At 41.3% G+C, this 22,444-nt stretch overlaps 1 protein-coding gene across 3 annotated transcripts in view; it reads right to left on the bottom strand.

Annotated features, from left to right (window-relative positions):
• Positions 1 to 22,444, bottom strand: part of LOC128695476 (inter-alpha-trypsin inhibitor heavy chain H3) — a 165,615-nt gene that overhangs the window by 26,863 nt on the left and 116,308 nt on the right. For 2 of the 3 annotated variants that reach the window (XR_011393345.1, XM_070095421.1), the window contains exons 3-7: positions 15,260 to 15,429; positions 11,550 to 11,660; positions 10,939 to 11,077; positions 1,591 to 1,720; positions 368 to 510 (exon numbers count right to left, since the gene is read on the bottom strand). Coding sequence is in view for 2 of the 3 variants with exons in the window: in XM_070095421.1 (XP_069951522.1) it covers positions 368 to 510; positions 1,591 to 1,720; positions 10,939 to 11,077; positions 11,550 to 11,660; positions 15,260 to 15,429 (693 nt within the window). In the remaining variant the exon portion in view is untranslated. The remainder of the gene's footprint in view (positions 1 to 367; positions 511 to 1,590; positions 1,721 to 10,938; positions 11,078 to 11,549; positions 11,661 to 15,259; positions 15,430 to 22,444) is intronic. The other variant, XM_070095422.1, reaches the window with a different exon arrangement.

The following is a 22,444-nucleotide window of genomic DNA, read 5'->3' as shown; positions in this document are numbered from 1 at the left end:
ATCACCATTGTATTAAAACCAGCACAAACCTCACGAGTCATACAGTTCTGGATAACATATTTTTTTGCAGGTTATATGAAGTATATATCCGAGCCTCTCTGCTACTCTACCTTAAAATCAATTAATACTGTACTCGTAAAGTACAGTACATGTCAAGGTCTCGAGAGGAAGTTAGCAAGTCTTCATTTAGACTATGTGATAACATACAAATTTTCATTTTAGAATATTCATGAGGGCACAGATATTATGAGCACATAAAAATGTATATTATGTACACTTACCTAGGATAATTAAATAATGCCAAACATAATTCAGGGCTCCAGTTAGTTCAGATTATAAATCATGGGTAAAACTATATCCCCATTACCTGTACTTCGCCACCATCAGGGTAATGGGTGATGTCATAGGATACAGTGAAGACTCCCTGTACACCTCTGCCAGTACCATCATGGGGATCATCATGGTGGTAGTGGAGATACAGCTCCCCTAGGCTCATGGGCCCACCATGTACTAGGGAAGAAGAGGAGGTTATTAAAATTATGCAGTTTTAGTGAAGAAAACTAGACTATTATTTTTTAAGCTAGAAGACAATTGTTGTCATTTTTATTTCATTTTATTAGTATTATTATTATTTATATTATTATTATAAGTAAGTTTATTTAGGCATAGGTACACAAGTACAAGTATCATACATAGCACAAATTACCTAGGATGAACCAAAATAAAACATACATAATAGGTTGGTAGACAGCAACCGCCCAGGGAGGTACTACCGTCCTGCCGAGCGTAAAACGGAAGCCTGTAACTGTTTTACATGGTAGGATTGCTGGTGCCTTTTCTTGTCTCATAAACACTTGGGATACCAGGTATATCTTGCTACTTCTACTTACACTTGGGTCACACTACACATGCATGTACATGCATAATAATATATATATATATATATATATATATATATATATATATATATATATATATATATATATATATATATATATATATCTATCTATCTATATATATATATATATATATATATATATATATATATATATATATATACAGTACATATGCGTACATACCCATCTGTCGTTTCTTCTATTTTCTTAATAATTCTTGTTCTTTATTTCCTTTTATTTCCATGGGGAAGTGGAACAGAATTCCTCCTCCGTAAGGGTGTCATAAGAGGCGACTAAAATGCCAGGAGCAAGGGGCTAGTAACCCTTCTGTAAATTGTACTAATTGTAACACTTTTTGCTCGCTACTATAATTTTTTCAAATTCTAATATTTTTGCTACCTAGTTTTTTGTAATAATACATAATTAAAATTTGCCACTCCACAACTTATGTCTAGTTTTAAGTATAGGCTGTAGGCACTAGGACTAAGTCTGCCTAAAATGCTCAAGTAAGCCAATGACTTTCTTTGTGCTTAACAATACTTTATTAAATGTAAACTACAGTTTTTATACTACACAAAGAAATAAAAATTATGATTTGATTTTTTATTTTGATTCCTTGGATCAAGAGCCCTTCACCAACATTAAGGAACCTCCCTTGGGGTTCACAAGTCAACATGAACTAGTTCTTACCCACCTTTTGTTCCAGGATTGTGGGACGATATTTCTTGCCCGGGCATTTCAAGGATCTTGTAATCAATGATTTCTTCTCTTTCCATGATGTGGACATCGATGTTGACCATAGGAATTCGCTGAAAAATATTTACCTATGATAAGTTATGAGAGAGACAAATCTATGACTTTTGTTCACAAATAACCTCTCTTAGCCAACTTATGAGGATATTTCGGTCCGTCCTGGACCATTGTCAATGGACGACCCCCATACACACACACACACATACACACATACACACACACACACACACACACACACACACACACACACACACACACACACACACACACACACACACACCAGTGAAGAGGTAGGGTCAGAAGCTGAGACTCGACCCCTGCTACATGTTAGGAAGTACAAATAGACCTATGTCAACAACAACAGGCTTTCTTAAAACCAAGAAGGAAGTCCTGCATGGCACCCTGAACAACTGCCCAGAGGGCTGATGATGACAAACGTCCCAGAGTAAAGAAAACAGGGACGATTAATCACTAATGCTGAAGCCAGAGACAGAGAGAGAGCCACACAGATATCCCAGAACTAGCTACAAGCAGTATTAAAACAGAGAAGTGTTTCTGGGTATGCCCAAATGAGGAAAATCTGTGGACTAAAATCACAAGGGTATTAAAAGAGGACAACATCAAAGCTGCTTTCATAGAAAACCTGGAAGCTTTCTACAACAGATGGGAACATAAAAAGTCTGGGCTGAATGGTACTGCCCTTGATACTGGCCATGTAGTCAGAAACTGTAAGGCTGGAGATGAAGTCCTGGTAGTCAGTAAATGTGGGGCTGATAGTGCTGTCCTGGGAGACAGTAATGGTGAAGCTGGAGGTGCTGTCCTGGGAGACAGTAATGGTGAAGCTGGAGGTGCTGTCCTGGGAGACAGAAATGGTGAAGCTGGAGATACTGTCCTGGGAGACAGTAATGGTGAAGCTGGAGATTTTGTCCAGGTAGTCGGGAATTATACGCAGGAAGGAATAAATATAAATGACCTCATAGGGGACAGGAGCCATAGTAGGGAAACAAGTGTAGTCAAAGATAAGATAAAACCAATATTGCAAACTAGAAATACCGCAGGAAATAGCAAACAAGAGGACTCCAATAGCAATAGTGAGGATAAATTACCAAAAACAACTGGTGGGAGCTCCATTGTTGGTGCTAGGGAGGATAGAAGTAAGACAGGGAAACATGCACCAACAGGGAATACAGTCACAGAAACCCAAGGCAAGCGGAAACCAAGCCTGTGCACATACTATGCACTTGGTATCTGCTGGCATGGGAAATCTGGAAAAACAGATGGGACGTGCAACTATGACCACCCTAGAAAATGCCATGCCCATATGACAACAGGAAAATGCAAACTCCCTTCCTGTAAGCTTTTTCACCCTGAAATGTGTACCTCTTCAGTACAGGAAAGACTGTGCTATAACTTAAATTGCCAGGCATACCATCTAAAGGGGACAAAAAGATACAAAACATCCAGGCCATGGGAAAACCTGGGTAGCCACAGCCACTCAAGAGGGAGAGGTTTTTTAGTGCCAGGAAGGAAAAAAAACTGGCAGGAAATGGCAGAAATCGTACACCAAATCCAGTCATTCCTGGAGTGGAACCACAGTCGATGGCCTCCACTCCAAACCAACAGATACAGATACTAATGCCGGAAAAAAAATCCCCCCCCAGTACCAACAATACCACCAGTCCAATAACATTCTTCCTTGCAAATATACAGGGTCTAAAGCCAGCAACAAACAACAAAATACCTTTCATCCGTGGACTGCTTGCAGAGGCAAAGGCAATGTTCGCGGCTTTCACTGAGACCCACATAAAGGATCACTTGGACAATGAAATATGGATCCCAGGTTACAACCTATACAGATGTGACAGAGTGAACAGGCAAAAGGGGGGGGTTGGCCTGTACATGGCAGAGTCACTTGTTTGCACAGAACTGCTTAATGCCTCAAATGACGTAGTGGAAGTTTTAGCAGTAAAGGTCGAGAACCAAAACCTAGTCATTGTGGTAGTCTACAAGCCTCCGGATGCAACATCCCAGCAATTCCAGGAACAGCTGTTAAAAATTGACCACTGTCTGGAAAATCTTCCAGCTCCTGCACCCAACATCTTGCTCCTGGGGGATTTCAACTTAAGGCACCTAAAATGGAGGAATATAGCAAATAATATTGTTGCAGTAATAACACCAGGAGGCAGCTCTGATGAAAACTCACACTCACACGAGCTTTTAAATCTCTGCACAAAATTCAATTTAAACCAGCAAATAATAGAGCCTACTAGACTGGAGAATACACTAGACCTCATATTCACTAACAATGATGATCTGATAAGAAATGTCACCATATCAAAAACAATATACTCAGATCACAACATAATTGAGGTTCAGACATGTATGCGAGGAGCCCCAGACCGACAAAATGAGACTAGTCACGAGGGAGCATTCACCAAATTCAACTTCAATAACAAAAACATAAAGTGGGACCAAGTAAACCAAGTCCTAACCGATATAAGCTGGGAAGATATACTAAGCAACACAGACCCAAACTTATGCCTAGAACAGATTAACTCGGTGGCACTCGATGTATGCACAAGGCTTATTCCTCTAAGAAAAAGGAGGAGTAGATGTAAATTAGAAAGAGACAGGCGCTCCCTTTACAGGCGACGGAAAAGAATAACAGAGCGGCTAAAAGAGGTCAATATATCTGAAATGCGTAGGGAGACACTGGTCAGAGAAATAGCAAGCATCGAACTTAAGCTAAACGAATCCTTTAGGAGTCAGGAATCGCGGGAAGAACTAAAAGCTATAAATGAAATCGAAAGAAACCCAAAGTATTTCTTCTCCTATGCCAAATCAAAATCGAGAACAACGCCCAGTATTGGGCCCCTACTTAAACAAGATGGGTCCTACACAGATGACAGCAAGGAAATGAGTGAGCTACTCAAGTCCCAATATGACTCAGTTTTTAGCAAGCCGCTAACCAGACTGAGAGTCGAAGATCAAAATTAATTTTTTATGAGAGAGCCACAAAATTTGATTAACACAAGCCTATCCGATGTTATCCTGACGCCAAATGACTTCGAACAGGCGATAAATGACATGCCCATGCACTCTGCCCCAGGGCCAGACTCATGGAACTCTGTGTTCATCAAGAACTGCAAGAAGCCCCTATCACGAGCCTTTTCCATCCTATGGAGAGGGAGCATGGACACGGGGGTCGTCCCTCAGTTACTAAAAACAACAGACATAGCCCCACTCCACAAAGGGGGCAGTAAAGCAACAGCAAAGAACTACAGACCAATAGCACTAACATCCCATATCATAAAAATCTTTGAAAGGGTCCTAAGAAGCAAGATCACCACCCATCTAGAAACCCATCAGTTACACAACCCAGGGCAACATGGGTTTAGAACAGGTCGCTCCTGTCTGTCTCAACTACTGGATCACTACGACAAGGTCCTAAATGCACTAGAAGACAAAAAGAATGCAGATGTAATATATACAGACTTTGCAAAAGCCTTCGACAAGTGTGACCATGGCGTAATAGCGCACAAAATGCGCGCTAAAGGAATAACAGGAAAAGTCGGTCGATGGATCTATAATTTCCTCACTAACAGAACACAGAGAGTAGTCGTCAACAGAGTAAAGTCCGAGGCAGCTACGGTGAAAAGCTCTGTTCCACAAGGCACAGTACTAGCTCCCATCTTGTTCCTCATCCTCATATCCGACATAGACAAGGATGTCAGCCACAGCACCGTGTCTTCCTTTGCAGATGACACCCGAATCTGCATGACAGTGTCTTCCATTGCAGACACTGCAAGGCTCCAGGCGGACATCAACCAAATCTTTCAGTGGGCTGCAGAAAACAATATGAAGTTCAACGATGAGAAATTTCAATTACTCAGATATGGTAAACATGAGGAAATTAAATCTTCATCAGAGTACAAAACAAATTCTGGCCACGAAATAGAGCGAAACACCAACGTCAAAGACCTGGGAGTGATTATGTCGGAGGATCTCACCTTCAAGGACCATAACATTGTATCAATCGCATCTGCTAGAAAAATGACAGGATGGATAATGAGAACCTTCAAAACTAGGGAGGCCAAGCCCATGATGACACTCTTCAGGTCACTTGTTCTATCTAGGCTGGAATATTGCTGCACTCTAACAGCACCTTTCAAGGCAGGTGAAATTGCCGACCTAGAAAATGTACAGAGAACTTTCACGGCGCGCATAACGGAGATAAAACACCTCAATTACTGGGAGCGCTTGAGGTTCCTAAACCTGTATTCCCTGGAACGCAGGCGGGAGAGATACATGATTATATACACCTGGAAAATCCTAGAGGGACTAGTACCGAACTTGCACACGAAAATCACTCACTACGAAACCAAAAGACTTGGCAGACGATGCACCATCCCCCCAATGAAAAGCAGGGGTGTCACTAGCACGTTAAGAGACCATACAATAAGTGTCAGGGGCCCGAGACTGTTCAACTGCCTCCCAGCACACATAAGGGGGATTACCAACAGACCCCTGGCAGTCTTCAAGCTGGCACTGGACAAGCACCTAAAGTCAGTTCCTGATCAGCCGGGCTGTGGCTCGTACGTTGGTTTGCGTGCAGCCAGCAGCAACAGCCTGGTTGATCAGGCGCTGATCCACCAGGAGGCCTGGTCACAGACCGGGCCGCGGGGGCGTTGACCCCCGAAACTCTCTCCAGGTAAACTCCAGGTAAACACTCCACCTGGTGGACCCCCAGGCCTAAACACCAGCACAGCTAGATAGTTTTAAGAATAGGTATGATAGGGCTCATGAGGCCAGGAGTGTTAAGTGGCTAGTGGAGGCAGGGTCAGTAGCTGAGATTTGACCCCCCCCCCCGCAATCACCAATAGATGAGGACAAATAGGCTAGTACTCCTGAGCCATCATGTCTATACTACAACGCAAAACTATCCTAACAGCATTGTGGAAAATTTTATAGGGTGATTACCTTTATGTACCTCAACATTACATGCATACAAGTAACTCATTGGGAGACAACCATATTGTTTACCGTAGTCACCCCGTGTAGACAAGTGAGAAAACTTAACCACCTCTGGTTACTGCAGGTGGCCCCTCGACCCTCACAATCTTATCCATATCTATCCGAGACCAGTATAAGTTGGGTAGCACCCTCAAGTACGGCGCTACTAATTAATTGTGGACTGTATAGATTATATTAGTTTAACTGAATGAAGGGGGAAGGGTACGTTACACATGGATATATCCATCAAGGAAAAACACTTGTACGAAGTCTCCCTTATTATCAACGCACTAAAAAGCAAGGCAGGAGATTCAAATACCTTACCACCCTTTATATACAAAAAAGTGTCACAAGTACTATCACCAATCATTGCAACACTCTTTAACAAATCCATTGAATCCTCCACCTTCCCTACAGCTCTCAAAATAGCAAGGGTCACCCCGATCCATAAGGAGGAGACCAAACAGAGTTGAATAACTATAGGCCAATATCCAATTTACACCCTCTCTCAAAAATCTTCGAAAAATTAATTCATAAACGAATCTACTCCTATCTCATCTCCCAAAACATTCTCAACCCCTGCCAATTTGGATTCAGGCCTAATAAAAATACTAATGATGCTATTATACACATGCTAGAACACATATACACTGCAATAGAGAAAAAAGAAGTCCCACTGGGGATCTTCATTGACTTACGTAAAGCTTTTGATACAGTTGACCATGACTTGCTCCACGTAAAATTGTCACACTATGGTATTAGAGGGCACTCCCTCAACTACCTCAAGACATACCTCAGCAACAGAAGCCAATATGTGTACGCAAATGGGGCAAGCTCTTCCGCTCAACCAATTACAGTTGGTGTCCCACAGGGAAGTGTCCTTGGCCCTCTTCTCTTTCTCCTATACATAAATGACCTACCAAATGCTTCGCAATTACTCAAACCCACACTTTTTGCAGATGACACTACATACGTCTTCTCTCACCCGAGCCCAGTCACGCTAGCCAATACTGTAAACACCGAATTACAGAAAATATCTACCTGGATGAGGACTAACAAACTTACACTAAACATTGACAAAACCTACTTCATTCAGTTTGGTAACAGAGCTACAGATGTACTTCTTAACATAACGATAAACAGATCACCTATCACAAAGCTAACAGAGGGAAAATTCTTAGGAATCCACCTTGATAATAGACTCAAATTTCATACACATATACCTGGAGTTTACCTGGAGAGAGTTTCGGGGGTCAACGCCCCCGCGGCCCGGTCTGTGACCAGGCCTCCTGGTGGATCAGCGCCTGATCAACCAGGCTGTTGCTGCTGGCTGCACGCAAACCAACGTACGAGCCACAGCCCGGCTGATCAGGAACTGACTTTAGGTGCTTGTCCAGTGCCAGCTTGAAGACTGCCAGGGGTCTGTTGGTAATCCCCCTTATGTGTGCTGGGAGGCAGTTGAACAGTCTCGGGCCCCTGACACTTATTGTATGGTCTCTTAACGTGCTAGTGACACCCCTGCTTTTCATTGGGGGGATGGTGCATCGTCTGCCAAGTCTTTTGCTTTCGTAGTGAGTGATTTTCGTGTGCAAGTTCGGTACTAGTCCCTCTAGGATTTTCCAGGTGTATATAATCATGTATCTCTCCCTCCTGCGTTCCAGGGAATACAGGTTTAGAAACCTCAAGCGCTCCCAGTAATTGAGGTGTTTTATCTCCGTTATGCGCGCCGTGAAAGTTCTCTGTACATTTTCTAGGTCGGCAATTTCACCTGCCTTGAAAGGTGCTGTTAGAGTGCAGCAATATTCCAGCCTACATAGAACAAGTGACCTGAAGAGTGTCATCATGGGCTTGGCCTCCCTAGTTTTGAAGGTTCTCATTATCCATCCTGTCATTTTCTAAGAAAATTTCCAAGACTGTAGGCATACTATCGAAGATACGGTACTATGTTCCACAGTCAGCCCTCCTGGCCCTTTATCACTCTCTTATTTACCCCTATCTCACCTGTGGAATTTGTGCATGGGGCTCAACAACAATTAACCATCTCAGACCACTAATTACCCAACAAAAGGCTGCAGTTAGAATAACAAATTCTCACTACAGGCAGCACACTCCACCAATATTCAAAACACTCAACCTACTCACCATACAAAACATCCATACTTATTACTGCACCTATTACATACATAGAACACTTAACTCTGATATTAACCCTCCCCTCAAACATCTCCTTGCCAACCTCAACAGAACACATGACCATAACACAAGGCACAGATCACTCTTTGATGTTCCTCGTGTCCATCTCACGCTATGCAAAAACTCAATGCACATAAAAGGCCCTAAAATCTGGAATTCATTACCTGTAAATATAAAAGAAACACTACCTATTTATAAATTCAAATCTCTTCTCAAAGATCACTTACTCACTCAAAACCAAATAAATACTGAATAACTGAATCTTATAAATTGTATATCCTAAATGTTACTCACAATTATATCACACAAATGTTAAACCTAGGACCCAATCTAACTTTATTATTTTTTTAAATACACTACCTAACAGAATACTCCATTCGACTGAATGTACAGCAATGCATGCAACCATATGACCTGTCTTTGTAATACTCATTTGTGCTTTATAGTTATCTGTTTACAATAATGTTTTATCACTGATTTCATCATTGCTTAGTTAATCTTAAGTTAATTTTAAGCCAGCCCGTAATGCTATGCATATAAGTGGCTTTGGCATGCTGCTCTTTTACATAATCTCACCACTTACCAGATATTCTCTGGTGGTCACTTGATGTAGCTGGATCACTCATAACCTATCCAATTACAACATACCTAACTGGCCAGTATCAGTCTGCTATAACTAGAAGGGTTACTTAACTGTGGGTGATTGATACTCCTTATTTCCTCCATTCATCATCTCATTTCGATGTCCTGCTAAACCGACACGGTTCTTATTCCAGCAGGACGAGGTATCCGTCGGTTTGTCCCGGTTTAGAAGTCGTGACTCCATAAAGCTTTCACTATCCTCGGGACAGGAACAACGAGGTAAACATGTGCACACACACACTGGGAATGGCAGTTCATATCGCTTCAACGATTCCTGAACTTAGTGTTATTATCACTGATTACATTACGATTTACAAGACGGTTTAATGTCTCATAATTATTATACACATTGGAGGCCACTCCATTAAGATTTGAGACCGATGAGTGATGATTAAATCACGGGTATTTTTCCCCGGGACACAGTCCATGGCGACGCGCCAGTCACCACCGGTCCTACCATTATTCACTCCTTTTACCACCTTATTTACAGCGGTGCCGTCAATCACGTTCCCTCACTCTTCGCCAGGGACAGTCACGACACTTCCTATTATGAAGTGAGGCCTATATTAATCCTTAGGCCGCCGTGAACGCCAATTTCCTGGTCCCATGTTTTCACAGCCTCTTAAACCCATTCAAAACACTGCCGCCTCTCCCATGCCCCGAGTCGACCTCTACCCCCGCACATCCGCGCATGCGCAAAGGGAACTCCTGGTTCTATCCTATTTTCATATACATTTTTGACCCATATCAACACATTAAACACCTATTAGGCACTATAGTTTCGGAAAATTAAAATATTTTCCACAAGCGTACTTAAATGATTTAGTTTAAATAACGGGGTCAACTAGTAGTTTAAACCCTCTAAATGACTGATTTAAATGGCTCTGTTTAAATGTTATACTTTAAAGGACGACATTAAATGGGCGAGATTTAATAGGAGTTAATGTTAAAACGTAAAGTTAAACTAAAGAGATTCAGGATTTCGGGACATCATGGGGAAGTACTAAGTTCTTAATGGTCATGTCATGCAGCACCTGTGAAATAGGCGGCAATCAAGTTTGATCCAAGGAAGCAAAGAGTAGCTATAATTCCTTGATTTAAGAGCCCTTCACCAGCATCAAGGCGCTCTCGTGAAGGGATGGATTATTATTATTATTAAGAAGAAACGCTAAATCTGTAAGGGTCAAACACCAACGCTTGTTGTACAGTCACCCTACCGGGGTAACTATACAACAAGCATATATAATCTTCACAACAAGCATATATAATCTTCAAAGAGTTCTTACACAAAACCACTTACTAACATAGATACAACCATTTTTAATGGAGTATATATCGACTAAAAATTTTCAGCATCTAATGATATAGATTTGAAGGCATCCCCATTATTCTCTATCTAAACGGTCAATACTCTTCACAATAGAGTGGGATATATACTCACATATCCTGGGTGAATATAGGTTGAGTACAGGTAGCTACCATCCACACGCTTCACCAGTTCTTCATAAGTCATGTAAAAGGTGACCGTCTCATGGGCAGCCACATTGATGCTCGCTACAAATTTCTGGACAGCATCATCCCTGTCATAATAAGGGAATGTCGAGTATAAACACTTCATTCTTCCTCCAGTATGATTGCTGATGCAAATTTTAAAAGTGAATTGAAGATCCAGTGGTTAAAATATTTAATACAGTTTCATATACAAAATAAATTATTATGAACAGTCCTGTATAAAAAATATGGTAAAAAATATTTACAATAAAAGCATCCGAGTAACGACTGTACACGACAATTAAAAGTGTTTCCTGTAATTTAAAATGCGCTATTCTCACTTTTAATTGCAAGCAACATAAGCGATCATTATGACAACGCTTCGCTGTGCACAGCTTTATCAAGATTCGAGCGAAACGTGGCCTTCAACTTGCATCTTTGTCCTATATTCATTTTCTGTGCGTCCTTGTCGGCAATGCGCCAATTCATGGAGAGATTAACAAGCCACGAGTTTCCTGATATTCGCTTGATAACCCAAGTGGGCAATAAATGAATACTTACACTTGCTCCACCACACCTGTAGTTTTTCCCTTCATCTGAGCCATCTCGTAGATCCTCCTGGATGCTGACTTCTTCCTGATGATGCCAGTGTAATTGGTGCCAGCTATCTCCCTGCAAAAGAAAGTAGGGATGTTATATACTGATACAGTATAGCGATAAATATTTATTCCAAAATATTTGTTTTAATTATTAAGGACTAATGGTTGATCGGTTAACGAGGTTTAAAGCCTATCGACTACACGAGGCTCATTAAGGTTCAACTTAACCTTTTCGCCACTAGACAAGAATAGTTTTTAATCCCTAAAATGTGGATTAATGTACACTATTAGCATATATACACTGGGAATATTTTTTCTTTTTGAATTTCCAAGGTAGACAGAATGACTGTCGTTTGAATTCTTTGTGAATATTAAAGCATTATGCAGAACAACCGCTGTGAAAAAATAGTGAAATTCCAAGTGCTTTCGTGACTTCTCACATTATCGAGGAACTATAAAAATAAAAGGTTAACAGGAAGGCGTATAAGGACGAGACTACACCTCACTGTCACCCACCCAACAATACCTGACTTTTTATGATGTTTTGTTTGTTTAATATCTTTATTATGCCCCCCATACCCATCCTGTGGGCGGTAGTCAAAAGATTACAGAGGTACATAATGGATCCAGGGACTGGACCCCAAAGTTTTGATATCTGAACTAGTTACAAAGGTAATGAACTCCAGGTAGATCTGGCCACAATCATGACAAGTTACAAAAGTAATGAACCATCTACACGTCTATACATGGCTACAGTCATGAACAAATTACAAAGTAATGAGCCATTCACATGTCCACACCCGGCCACAACTGCAATGAGCTATTAGTGCAAATATTACTTGGGTCTCTCTCTCACACACACACACACACACACACACACACACACACACACACACACACACACACACACACACACACACACACACACACACACACACGTGGTAGTGCTTTATATACAGTGAGCAAAGTCAAGGTATTTTTCCAGAATGGTTTGTAATATCACTGTGGATAAAATACTTTGCCATTTCTTGAACATTTCTGAGCGAGTTACAACTGAATTCAGTAATTTTATTGCACTCAATACATAATGATGCAGGGTGTGACAATAGTCCATTTGGCAAAGTTTACATTTCATTTGGTCTGATTCTGTTGGTGGTTATTTAACCTGCCTAAGATACTTGTAACCCAGCCGGAGCCGGGCGGTAGTAGTATCCAAGAGTCTGCTTATTTTGTTGGATGCACCATAGACATGTGGCTCCTCCTGCATGATGGAATGATGATAGATGGACTGACTGATGTCAATCTCCCCGAGTCTTAAGTCAATAAAGTTCAGTTGAAGTTCTTTTCGTATTATTGCTCTCAAACTGCTAACTGACAACCCAAGATTGTAATCTACTCCCTCTATGAGAGAGTATAACTTAGCCAATTTATCAGTTCTATCATGCATTTGAAGACCAATGTGAGATGGAATCCACAGCATGTGCACTCTGACGCCACTGTCCACAATCTTACCATACCTGTGTCTGGCTTCTGACACAAGCATGCCACAATTTATACTTAATGAGTTGAGAGCATTTATGGATGACAGAGAATCAGTTACAATTAAAGTGTCAACCTTAGATACATGGACGCATCTGAGTGCAAAGAGTATGGCAAACAGTTCTGTTTCAAGGGTAGAGGCCCAATTATTGATGCGTGCTCCAATTTCTTTGAGAGCCATCACTCTGTATAATAACAACAGTACTACCAGCTGCACCAGTGGATTGAACAGAACCATCAACGTAAATAATTTGTGTAAGAGTGTGCTGTGTGACTAAGCTATCAATACAGATTAAGGCATCCTGATTGGCTTCAAAGCGAAGCTTTGGTTGTGATTTAAGAAGAATTTTGGAGGGAAATGGAGGATTGGTAGTTTGGAATGGGGTAATATCCCATCGAGCGGGGGAAGTGCCGCTTGACAGATCATGCAGTTGGTTCATGCGGAGATCGGTTCCAGTTTTTTCGATCCATCTGGAGGGGTGTTCACCAGTGCTGAGGAAAGTTTGGAGGGCCTCTGTGCAAGGGTTTGAATGGGTTAACATAAGTATATTGATCCCAATGAGGATATTTGTTTCAGTAACACGATTTCTGATGCTTTGATTATTATAATCAAGGGGGAAGCGCTAAACCTGGAGGATTATACAGCGCCTGGGGGGGGGGATGTGGAAGGCATTCAGGCTTAATTCGGGGAACTGGAGCACAGATCCAATTCCCTAAATCAAGAGCCCCTCACCAACATCAAGGAACCTTCCTTGAGGGGTCTGATGCTTTGAATATAAAGTTCTTTCCGCATATTTAAAAATTTGGCAGTACGAGGGCATCCTAGGATGATCCTCATTGCTTCGTTCTGCAGTTTTTCCAGCCCTCCAAGCTTCCAGTCAGACACAAGAGCAAGTAGTGGCGCAGCATAATCAGCCAATGATCTAATATAAGCAAGATACTTCATTTTCACAATTTTAACATTAGCACTATACCCCATACCCTGGATGAAAACCTGCCACAACTCTAAAGTGCTCTCAGCCTTTGTATTGACGACAAAGTCTCGTAACAACAGGTCCAAGTAGTGGGACCTCAAATTCTAGATACCTGTATCTGGTTACATATTCTAGAAGAGACCCATCATGCAACTGGGTCTGGCGAACTGTGTCCCTCTGTCGTGGACGCCTATTGAGTATCTTTGTTTTATAAGTAGAGATTATCAATCCCAGATCCTGACATAAGGCTAGTACATGGTTATTAAGATTGTTTTGGGTGTTGGAGAATCTGGCGGTGTGAATCATTATAACATCATCAAAACTAATTATATAATGATGGGGCTGGCTACGCATAGCATTAATTAAAGCATTAATTAGAATATTGAATAGAGTGGGACTGAGCACACCTCCCTGTGGGGTTCCTAATTCAAAATCTTTAGTTACACTTCTATGTCCCTGGAACAACACAGAAGACTTTCTGTTGGACTACCTTGGTAGTCTTTAATCCAGCGGAGAAGCCATCCTCCAATATCCATTCTGGCAAGTTCACGAATGATTACATGTCGGTTGGTGTAGGTAGGTAGTCAGTGATCCATGAAACACAGCTTATATTCTATCCGTGTTTCACGGATCACTGACTACCTACCTACATCATAAATAGTCAGGTGTTTTTGGGTGGGTGGCAGCGAGGTGTAGTCTCTTCCTTATATGACTACCTGTTAAACTTTTATTTTTACATTCCTTGATAATGTGATGAATCACGAAAGTGCTTGGAATTTCACTATTTTTTTCACAGTGGTTGTTCTGGATATTGTGATATCACCTGTTTACTGTGATCTTATTGCATTAAGGTATTATGTAACGACAGATTAAGTTCTAGTCACAATGTACTGAAGGCTAAAAAACGTTTACTGACAACTGCAGAAAGTTTAAAGGAAAAGATGACGGACATATTGTATTACTTAATGCCACTTAAATATCACTAAACAACTACGCATGATGACGAATGGGGGATTAGACATATAATAATATGAAGAACATATATGCTATGAATAACTTTGTACGTTATTTGTGTATAAACTGCTTTTAATAAAAAACAGAATAAAAATAATCGCATATTTTGCTTGATTAAAGCCTACGTGTACACACATTGACTCACATAATAAGGGAGGAGACAAGAGCAGCATTGGGCATCGCAGTCTGAAACTGTAGCTTGGCTGAACGCCCATTAGTATTCTTCATTGCGGTGGTTACTTGCGTGACAGCATAGCGATGCTCAATGTTGGCATTGATCTTCAGGCTTGTTATCTCTCCCACAGACCCTACAATCTGTGGACAAAGTTGAAAATAATGAGAATGATTATTAAGAACAAATTAAGCTACCAATTAGCACCATTACTCCAACCACTTTTTACAATAGTGTATATATAAAATCAGGTTTACAAACTCATTTACTTTCCGTCTTAGCATGAGTACATAATCTGGATATTTTGTACGTAATATTTAACATTCGAAAAGGTCAAGAGAGGCCTGAGCTTGCTACCATCTGCAGCTCATAAGACTGCCATCCCCACGAGCCCCTTTGAGGCGGGGTAGATGGCAGACCAGAGGCCTAGCTTCTCCCTACGAGCCCCGTGAGGGCGGGGAATGTGGCTAGGCCTGGGGACACTTGGTCCCAAAGATGAGGAGGTACTGTACCTCCTCCCATGGGAGACTTGAGTCTCGAGACACTCCCCAGATAGGGAGCCAAGGCCGGGTCACCACTACTTGGAAAAGACCCGGGCCGGGAGAATACCGGCGAATAAAAAAAAAAAAAAAAAAATTAACATTCCTCGACATAGACCACTCATACAAGTTAGGCTAGGCTCATGTTGAAATGTTTATGTCGTATGGCTATATATTAACTAATTTTTCTGTTAAACCTTTAAAGAGTGTTTTTAAGGTAGAAATTTTAGAAAAAAAAATAAAAAATATTCAACCCATTACTTGGGCTTGAACCCATGACAGGAACAGGCTATTTGAGAGGTGAGAAACAGTTACTCGGAGACACAGATGGAAGTTAAAGACACAGATGAGCCACGGGTATGTTGACAAAAGTATGTCTTCAGTCTGGTAGATAAGACACATAAGCAACATTTAGGCAACTTTATTCCGAAACGTTTCGCCTACACAGTAGGCTTCTTCAGTCGAGTACAGAAAGTAGGCAGGAGCAGTAGAGATGTGAGGACGATGTAATCAGTCCATCACCCTTGAAGTCGTAGATTTGAGGTTGTCAGTCCCTCAGCCTGGAGAAGTTCTGTTCCAAAGCCTGGAACTAACTGAAGATCAAACGACAGTGTTGAAACTTAAATACTGTCCAAAGGAGAGGTGCAGAGTAGTAGTAGTGAGAATGTAGCCACTGAGAGGTCACGTCCCTCTCAGATCAAACAATTCTCACTTGAAAAGATTGTCCAAGGGGTTTTACCTTCTGTACCAAGACGCCATTGTGTTGCAGTGTCTGACAGAGTGAATATCAAATGGTATACAATACCGACAGGTTGGTAGATAAGACATAAGCTTATGTGTCTTATCTACCAACCTGTCGGTATTGTATACCATTTGATATTCACCATGTCTTCTGTCTCAAAGTGGTCTGGAAGTGGAATGATCTCGATGAAGAAATGGAGGAGGGAGGCTCCATACATAATTTTAAAAAGTGGCTAGTATAGGGGCCCATGAAGCTAGGGGAATATGTCAAGCAGCAAGTTAAGGGACGGGACCAGGATTATTATAATAAAAAAGAAGCGCTAAGCCACAAGGGCTATACAGCGCTGCAGGGCAGGAAGGAAGCGAGGGCATCAGGTGGCAAAAGGGAGGTGGATGAGTAATAGGTTACAGACAACAGCGGAGCAGTGGATGGTGAAAGGGTAAAGGGCAGCAAGAGACTGAGCTAGAAAGGGCTGAGGGGAGTGCGTAAGGTATCATCATCAGAGTTTGTGGAGTAAATCAGTCGTTGTCAAGAAGTCAATGAGAGAAGTCAGGATTAAAGGAGGGTCCATCAGCAAGAAGGGAAGGTAAAGAGAGAGGAGTAGAACGAAGACGGCGTTGGAGGTAAATTCTGCGTGCTCGTTGATAGAGAGGGCAGTCTAACATAATGTGGCTAACATTAAAATGGTATAAAATACCACATAATGTGGCTAATCGATACTGGAACTTGACACTGCTCACAGAGGTACAGGGTGCCTCTCCATGAGATACCCGTGAGTAAGACGAGTGTGGCCAATGCGAAGACGGGAGAGAGTGGTCTCCCAACCACGGCACTGATGACAAGAAGACGGCCAGTAACCTATGCTCGGTTTAATAGAATGAAGTTTGTTACCAAGCAGAGTTGACCAACGTTGCTGCCAACGGGCACGAAGGTGGACGGCACCAGGAGCAAAGACTCGACCCCAGCAATCACATATAGGTGAGCACTAATCCGAATACAGCCTAGGAGGCAACCCGACACGTACACTCACACAAGGAAGTAGTCTAGGAAAAGAATGGTATCAAACACATCAATGATATTTACGAGAGTTGAACCTTAACATTGCCTTTAGAAATGTCAACTAAATCTTCGGGGGTCCTACACATCTCATGTGTAGGGTCCTCGTGTCAGGGCTTCGTCCTGACGAATATTACAACAAATCTCATTAGCTCAAGTAGTAGCTCCTTCGGCTCACATCCGAAATAGCACTAGTAGTGAGTGCATCGTACAGTATGCACTACTAACGTGGTGTCCAAGCATGATCATCAAGCACCTCTCAAAGACAGAAACAAAACCGAAGGATCCAGACTCAACACTGAGCGAGATAGACGTATGGGCAAGTTTCCTAACACCTGGTGCCTCTGTTCCCTAACAGCAGATACCTAGGCATTAGTCGACTGTTGCAGGTTGCATCCTGGGAAACGCCCTAAAGATCCCAATGGAAATAAGCAGCTTATTGGCTTGTTTGGATAATCCTGGATTAACCCTCTGGGTTGTTAATGCAATTAGTCTTTTTCTAGAAGTGTCCAAGTAATATAATCCTGACTTCCTTGGGAGAGAGGAAAACCAGAAGCAACATCACAACATACAAGAGGTATTAGCATAAGGGTAGGCAGGGAGAGACTGAAAGGAGACAGCCAGTAACAAGGCAACAAAGATGAAAGTTTAAGACAATGCGTCATAAAACATTAGGAAGTACATTTTCTTCAGGGTGGTTAGGAGGTGGAATGATCTGGATGAGGAAAAGTTAGCTGAAAAATATAGCTGTGATTAGGTCTAAGAGGCTAGAAATCTGTAAAACCATGCACGTACAACTGAGAAAGAACACGAACACACACACACAAATTGCCCACGTGCGAAGGAAATGAAGTCACAGTAGCAAAAACAGTGACGGTACCCTTCCCATTTATGAACACGCACACCCACCCACATGCAAACACTCCCTAAACGTACTGTATACAGTTTATGGGTAGTAAACAGGACCAGTCATTAAAAATGGTTGTCGGTGAATTTGATGGGTAGACCAGCCGCGTTCCTTCCTCCCCCACCCCAACACTGCTACTGCACAAGCTAAACATTCATGTTTCAGGTCTCGCCATATTGCTCTATTTATCGTTTAACGTCTTAACTCTTACCCTTTAAGGTGTGGGTAAATACACAGAGATGTATACCTTTCAGTGTATATACGCTAAGAGTATTATAATCTCTACTCTAAGGATTCAAGTTTCTTGACTGGTGGTTTACAGGCGACATGCGGCCTCATGTGGTCGATAACTTTTAAGTCTATGATTAAGGCACATGTGTAACAACTGGGTATCTTTATTGTTAGAGCATTTCTCTTACACAGTAGGAGAAATGTTTTAATACAGAGGCAGCAGGCGTAGTAGTGAAATGAAGATATTATCAGTCCAGCCTTGGATAAATGAGGTGGTCAGTCCCTCAGCCTGGAGAAGAGTTCAGCTCCATGGGCCGTATTTTATACCAATTTCAATAACCTTTAAATCTAACACAACAATCCGCTTAGTTACACTTAAACATTTAGGATGATGTTGATCGCTGCAACACTTAATTAACTATTTCAGTTTCAGCTGAACTGTGCTCATTCTCTCTAAATTTTGCCGGCAAAATGGCGAACACTGCCAAATAGCGTCATTAATACCATGAGTAACCTTAAAACAGGTCAGACAATTTTAATGAAGACATAAAAACATTTTTTTTTACTGTATCCGGACATTTGGCCAGAGTAGCAAGCGTAAATACACAAAGTATCAGTTGAGGAAGTACGAATTAGATTTCCTTAAGTGTAGTATGAATAATACACATGTTCAGCACTCTGACATCTACTTCCGAAACGTTTCGCCTACACAGTAGGCTGCTTCTGCTAGTTACTGTGTAGGCGAAACGTTTTGGAAATAGATACAAAAACTTGGTCATATTCATCAAGTTGTCGGCACTGTTTACCTTTATTATGGTATACGAAGTGTATTGTCAAATATAGTCTAATATACTGCTAGAGTAACATACTGCGTCATTTTCACGCATTGTGTCCTTCCCGTTCATATATACACGTCGTGCCAAATATGTAAAACTTGCGATCTTGGCTTAAATAGCAACGCTCATCTTGTCATATAAGACAAGCGAAAATTTGTGTATGCAATAATTTCGCAAAAATCATTCTGAACCTAACCCAAAAAATATATATCGGTGTTTGTTTATTATTAAGTTATTGTAAACGCATCTAAAATAGAAGAAGCCTACTATGTAGGCGAAACGTTTCGAAATAAAGATACCTAACTGTTGCATATGTGTCTTACCTAACAATCTGTCGGTATTTTATACCATTTTAATGTTCAATCTGTCAGACACTGCAACACAAGGGTATCTTGGTACAGACCTGAAATCAACTTCGACAACCTCTACTAGTGAGAACGGCTGAATTTGAGAGGGACCTGACCTTCCAACATCTGCGTTCTACTAGTGACCTACGTCTCACCTCCTGGCGCTATATAAGGCTCCATCCTGTCACTTCGACTCCATATTGTTTCAGTCTTTGGAACAATGCTCTTCTCCAGACTGAGGGACTGACCACCTCAAAACTTTAAGGGTGATGGACTGATTACATCGTCTTCAAGTCTCTTCTGCTTCTATCAACTTTTCTGTACTCGACTGAAGAAGCCTACTGTGTAGGCGAAACGTTTCGAAATAAAGATACCTAACTGTTGCATATGTGTCTTACCTAACAAAATATATTTAGTTGGCTTAGGTTAAATTAAATTGCGCTTCTTATAATAAGGTTAGGTAAGTTTTCTAAGTTTCTTTTGGTGTAAAATTATAATTGTTTTACATTAACATTAATGAAAAAAATATATCTTTAAATGTATAAGAGAAAATTTTAGAAAGGACTTAATTTTAAACGAGTTCTTGCTAATTGACCAGTTTTATCTATTAGGCACTATATATTATATATATATATTATATATATATATATATATATATATATATATATATATATATATATATATATATATATATATATATATATATATATATATATATATATATATATATATATATATATATATATATATATATAAATAATCAACAGGTATATTTTATTACATAATATGGTACAAAAGATTTAAGAGATACATTGTTGATATAAAGACGACATATACATGAGGTGAGAGATACATGTCTAGTACATATTGTTACGTGTCTGTCACTTATTATAATGTGAAAATCTCATTCAGCTCCTCAGAGCTGGGGCGCGTGCCCAAAATAAAGCAGGCATTACCCCTCTGAACAGCAGCGCTGAGTCGTTGAAACAGAAAACCAGCTGCCCTGTGATCCCTAGTTACCCTGATGAGTCTTTTGCCTAGCTCCTTAATTAAGGAACTTAGATGCGCTCTTTCCCCATGAGCCAAGGATCTCCGAGCCTATGGGAACAATCATATAATGATGGGTAAATTCTCCATATTTTCTAGACTTTTGGGACTCCCTGAAGCTGGCGGCTGCCCCTCCTTCCTCCCTGGTGTATTGGAGATAGGTATTAGTCAAGGTAGATGCACATGTATGGTCCCACACCACCTGCTTGCCGTCTGTCCAGGTTTGAAGGGTGATACCATCTGGACGCTTTTGGCTGCCATCAGATCTGCATAGTTGGGGTGGCTCCCTTACTGCTGGGCATCCGGCTGTTGTGAGGCTCCTCTTGATAATATTAGCCTCCTCATGCCTTGTAATCTTTCCCTCATATTTACGGCACACAATACCATGGTACCCGAATCGCTCTGCTGCTTAACTGCCACAAATACACCTGTGTTCGGTGAGAATAGGAGTGGCAAGTCGAAGGGCAACGCTAATGTGGATGGTCTGTGGGTTGAGGCGTGTGACAAGGCTGGAGTTGGGAACAGCCAACAGAAAGTCCCCTGTATGAGGATTATTATAATCAAAAAGAAGCGCTAAGCCACAAGGGCTATACAGCAGACCCTGCATGAGGAGCTCTCACTGCCAGGAGGCGGGCTCTATCCTTCCCTGACATACACTGAAGCACTGTTGAGGCTATATTGTCCACTACTGGGCCATCCCAGTGCGACTGTTTCTAGTTGTTGAGGGGAGCAGGCCTGGTTTCAGAGCTTTAGATTATCCCAGATCATGGCTCCGTCAATGAAATTTTGGTCCTGGACTCCAATCTTGTCCCTAAGATGTTCAGGGAAAATCGCTGCTACTAACCCTCTGGATGCAACGCATGAGGACAGGAAACCAGGTAGCGCAATCTGTGATGACTTGCGGACACCAATGCCTCCCAGTTTGACTGGAAGATATATATATATATAATATTCCTTTTACATATATAAGTGTGGCAATGAGATAAAAGAGTACGAGTGAGAGGGTGTGAGGCGAGGTGTTGACATGCAAGGCTACGCTTGAGGTTAAGTGGGAGTGTACAATTACAACTCTCTTATGATTCGCACAGCATGTGGTATTATTTACAGAGAGTTTCACGCTGTGTTTCGCGGAAGTCTTGGATTCCGCAGGCTCTTGATGGAGATATGATAAAATTGTAAGGAATACTTCTTTGTATAATTTATATTGAATAAATATACTATTATACAGAGACATTCCCCATGCCTCTTTGTAGATATATTCAATATAAATTATACAAGGTATTCCTCACAAAATAACATCAGCTGGTAACTGGCGGCTCTTAGATTTATTATTGATTTATTTCACGGTCATACAGTTTTGAGGAATGAGAGTCAGACTCGGTCCAAGGTCAAGGAGGGTAACTCCATTATTATTATAATCAAAAAGAAGCGCTAAGCCACAAGGACTATACAG

This window comes from Cherax quadricarinatus, chromosome 50 (genome assembly GCF_038502225.1).
Source record: "Cherax quadricarinatus isolate ZL_2023a chromosome 50, ASM3850222v1, whole genome shotgun sequence".
Lineage (NCBI taxonomy): Eukaryota > Metazoa > Arthropoda > Malacostraca > Decapoda > Parastacidae > Cherax > Cherax quadricarinatus.
This window is presented reverse-complemented; position numbering and strand designations above follow the sequence as displayed.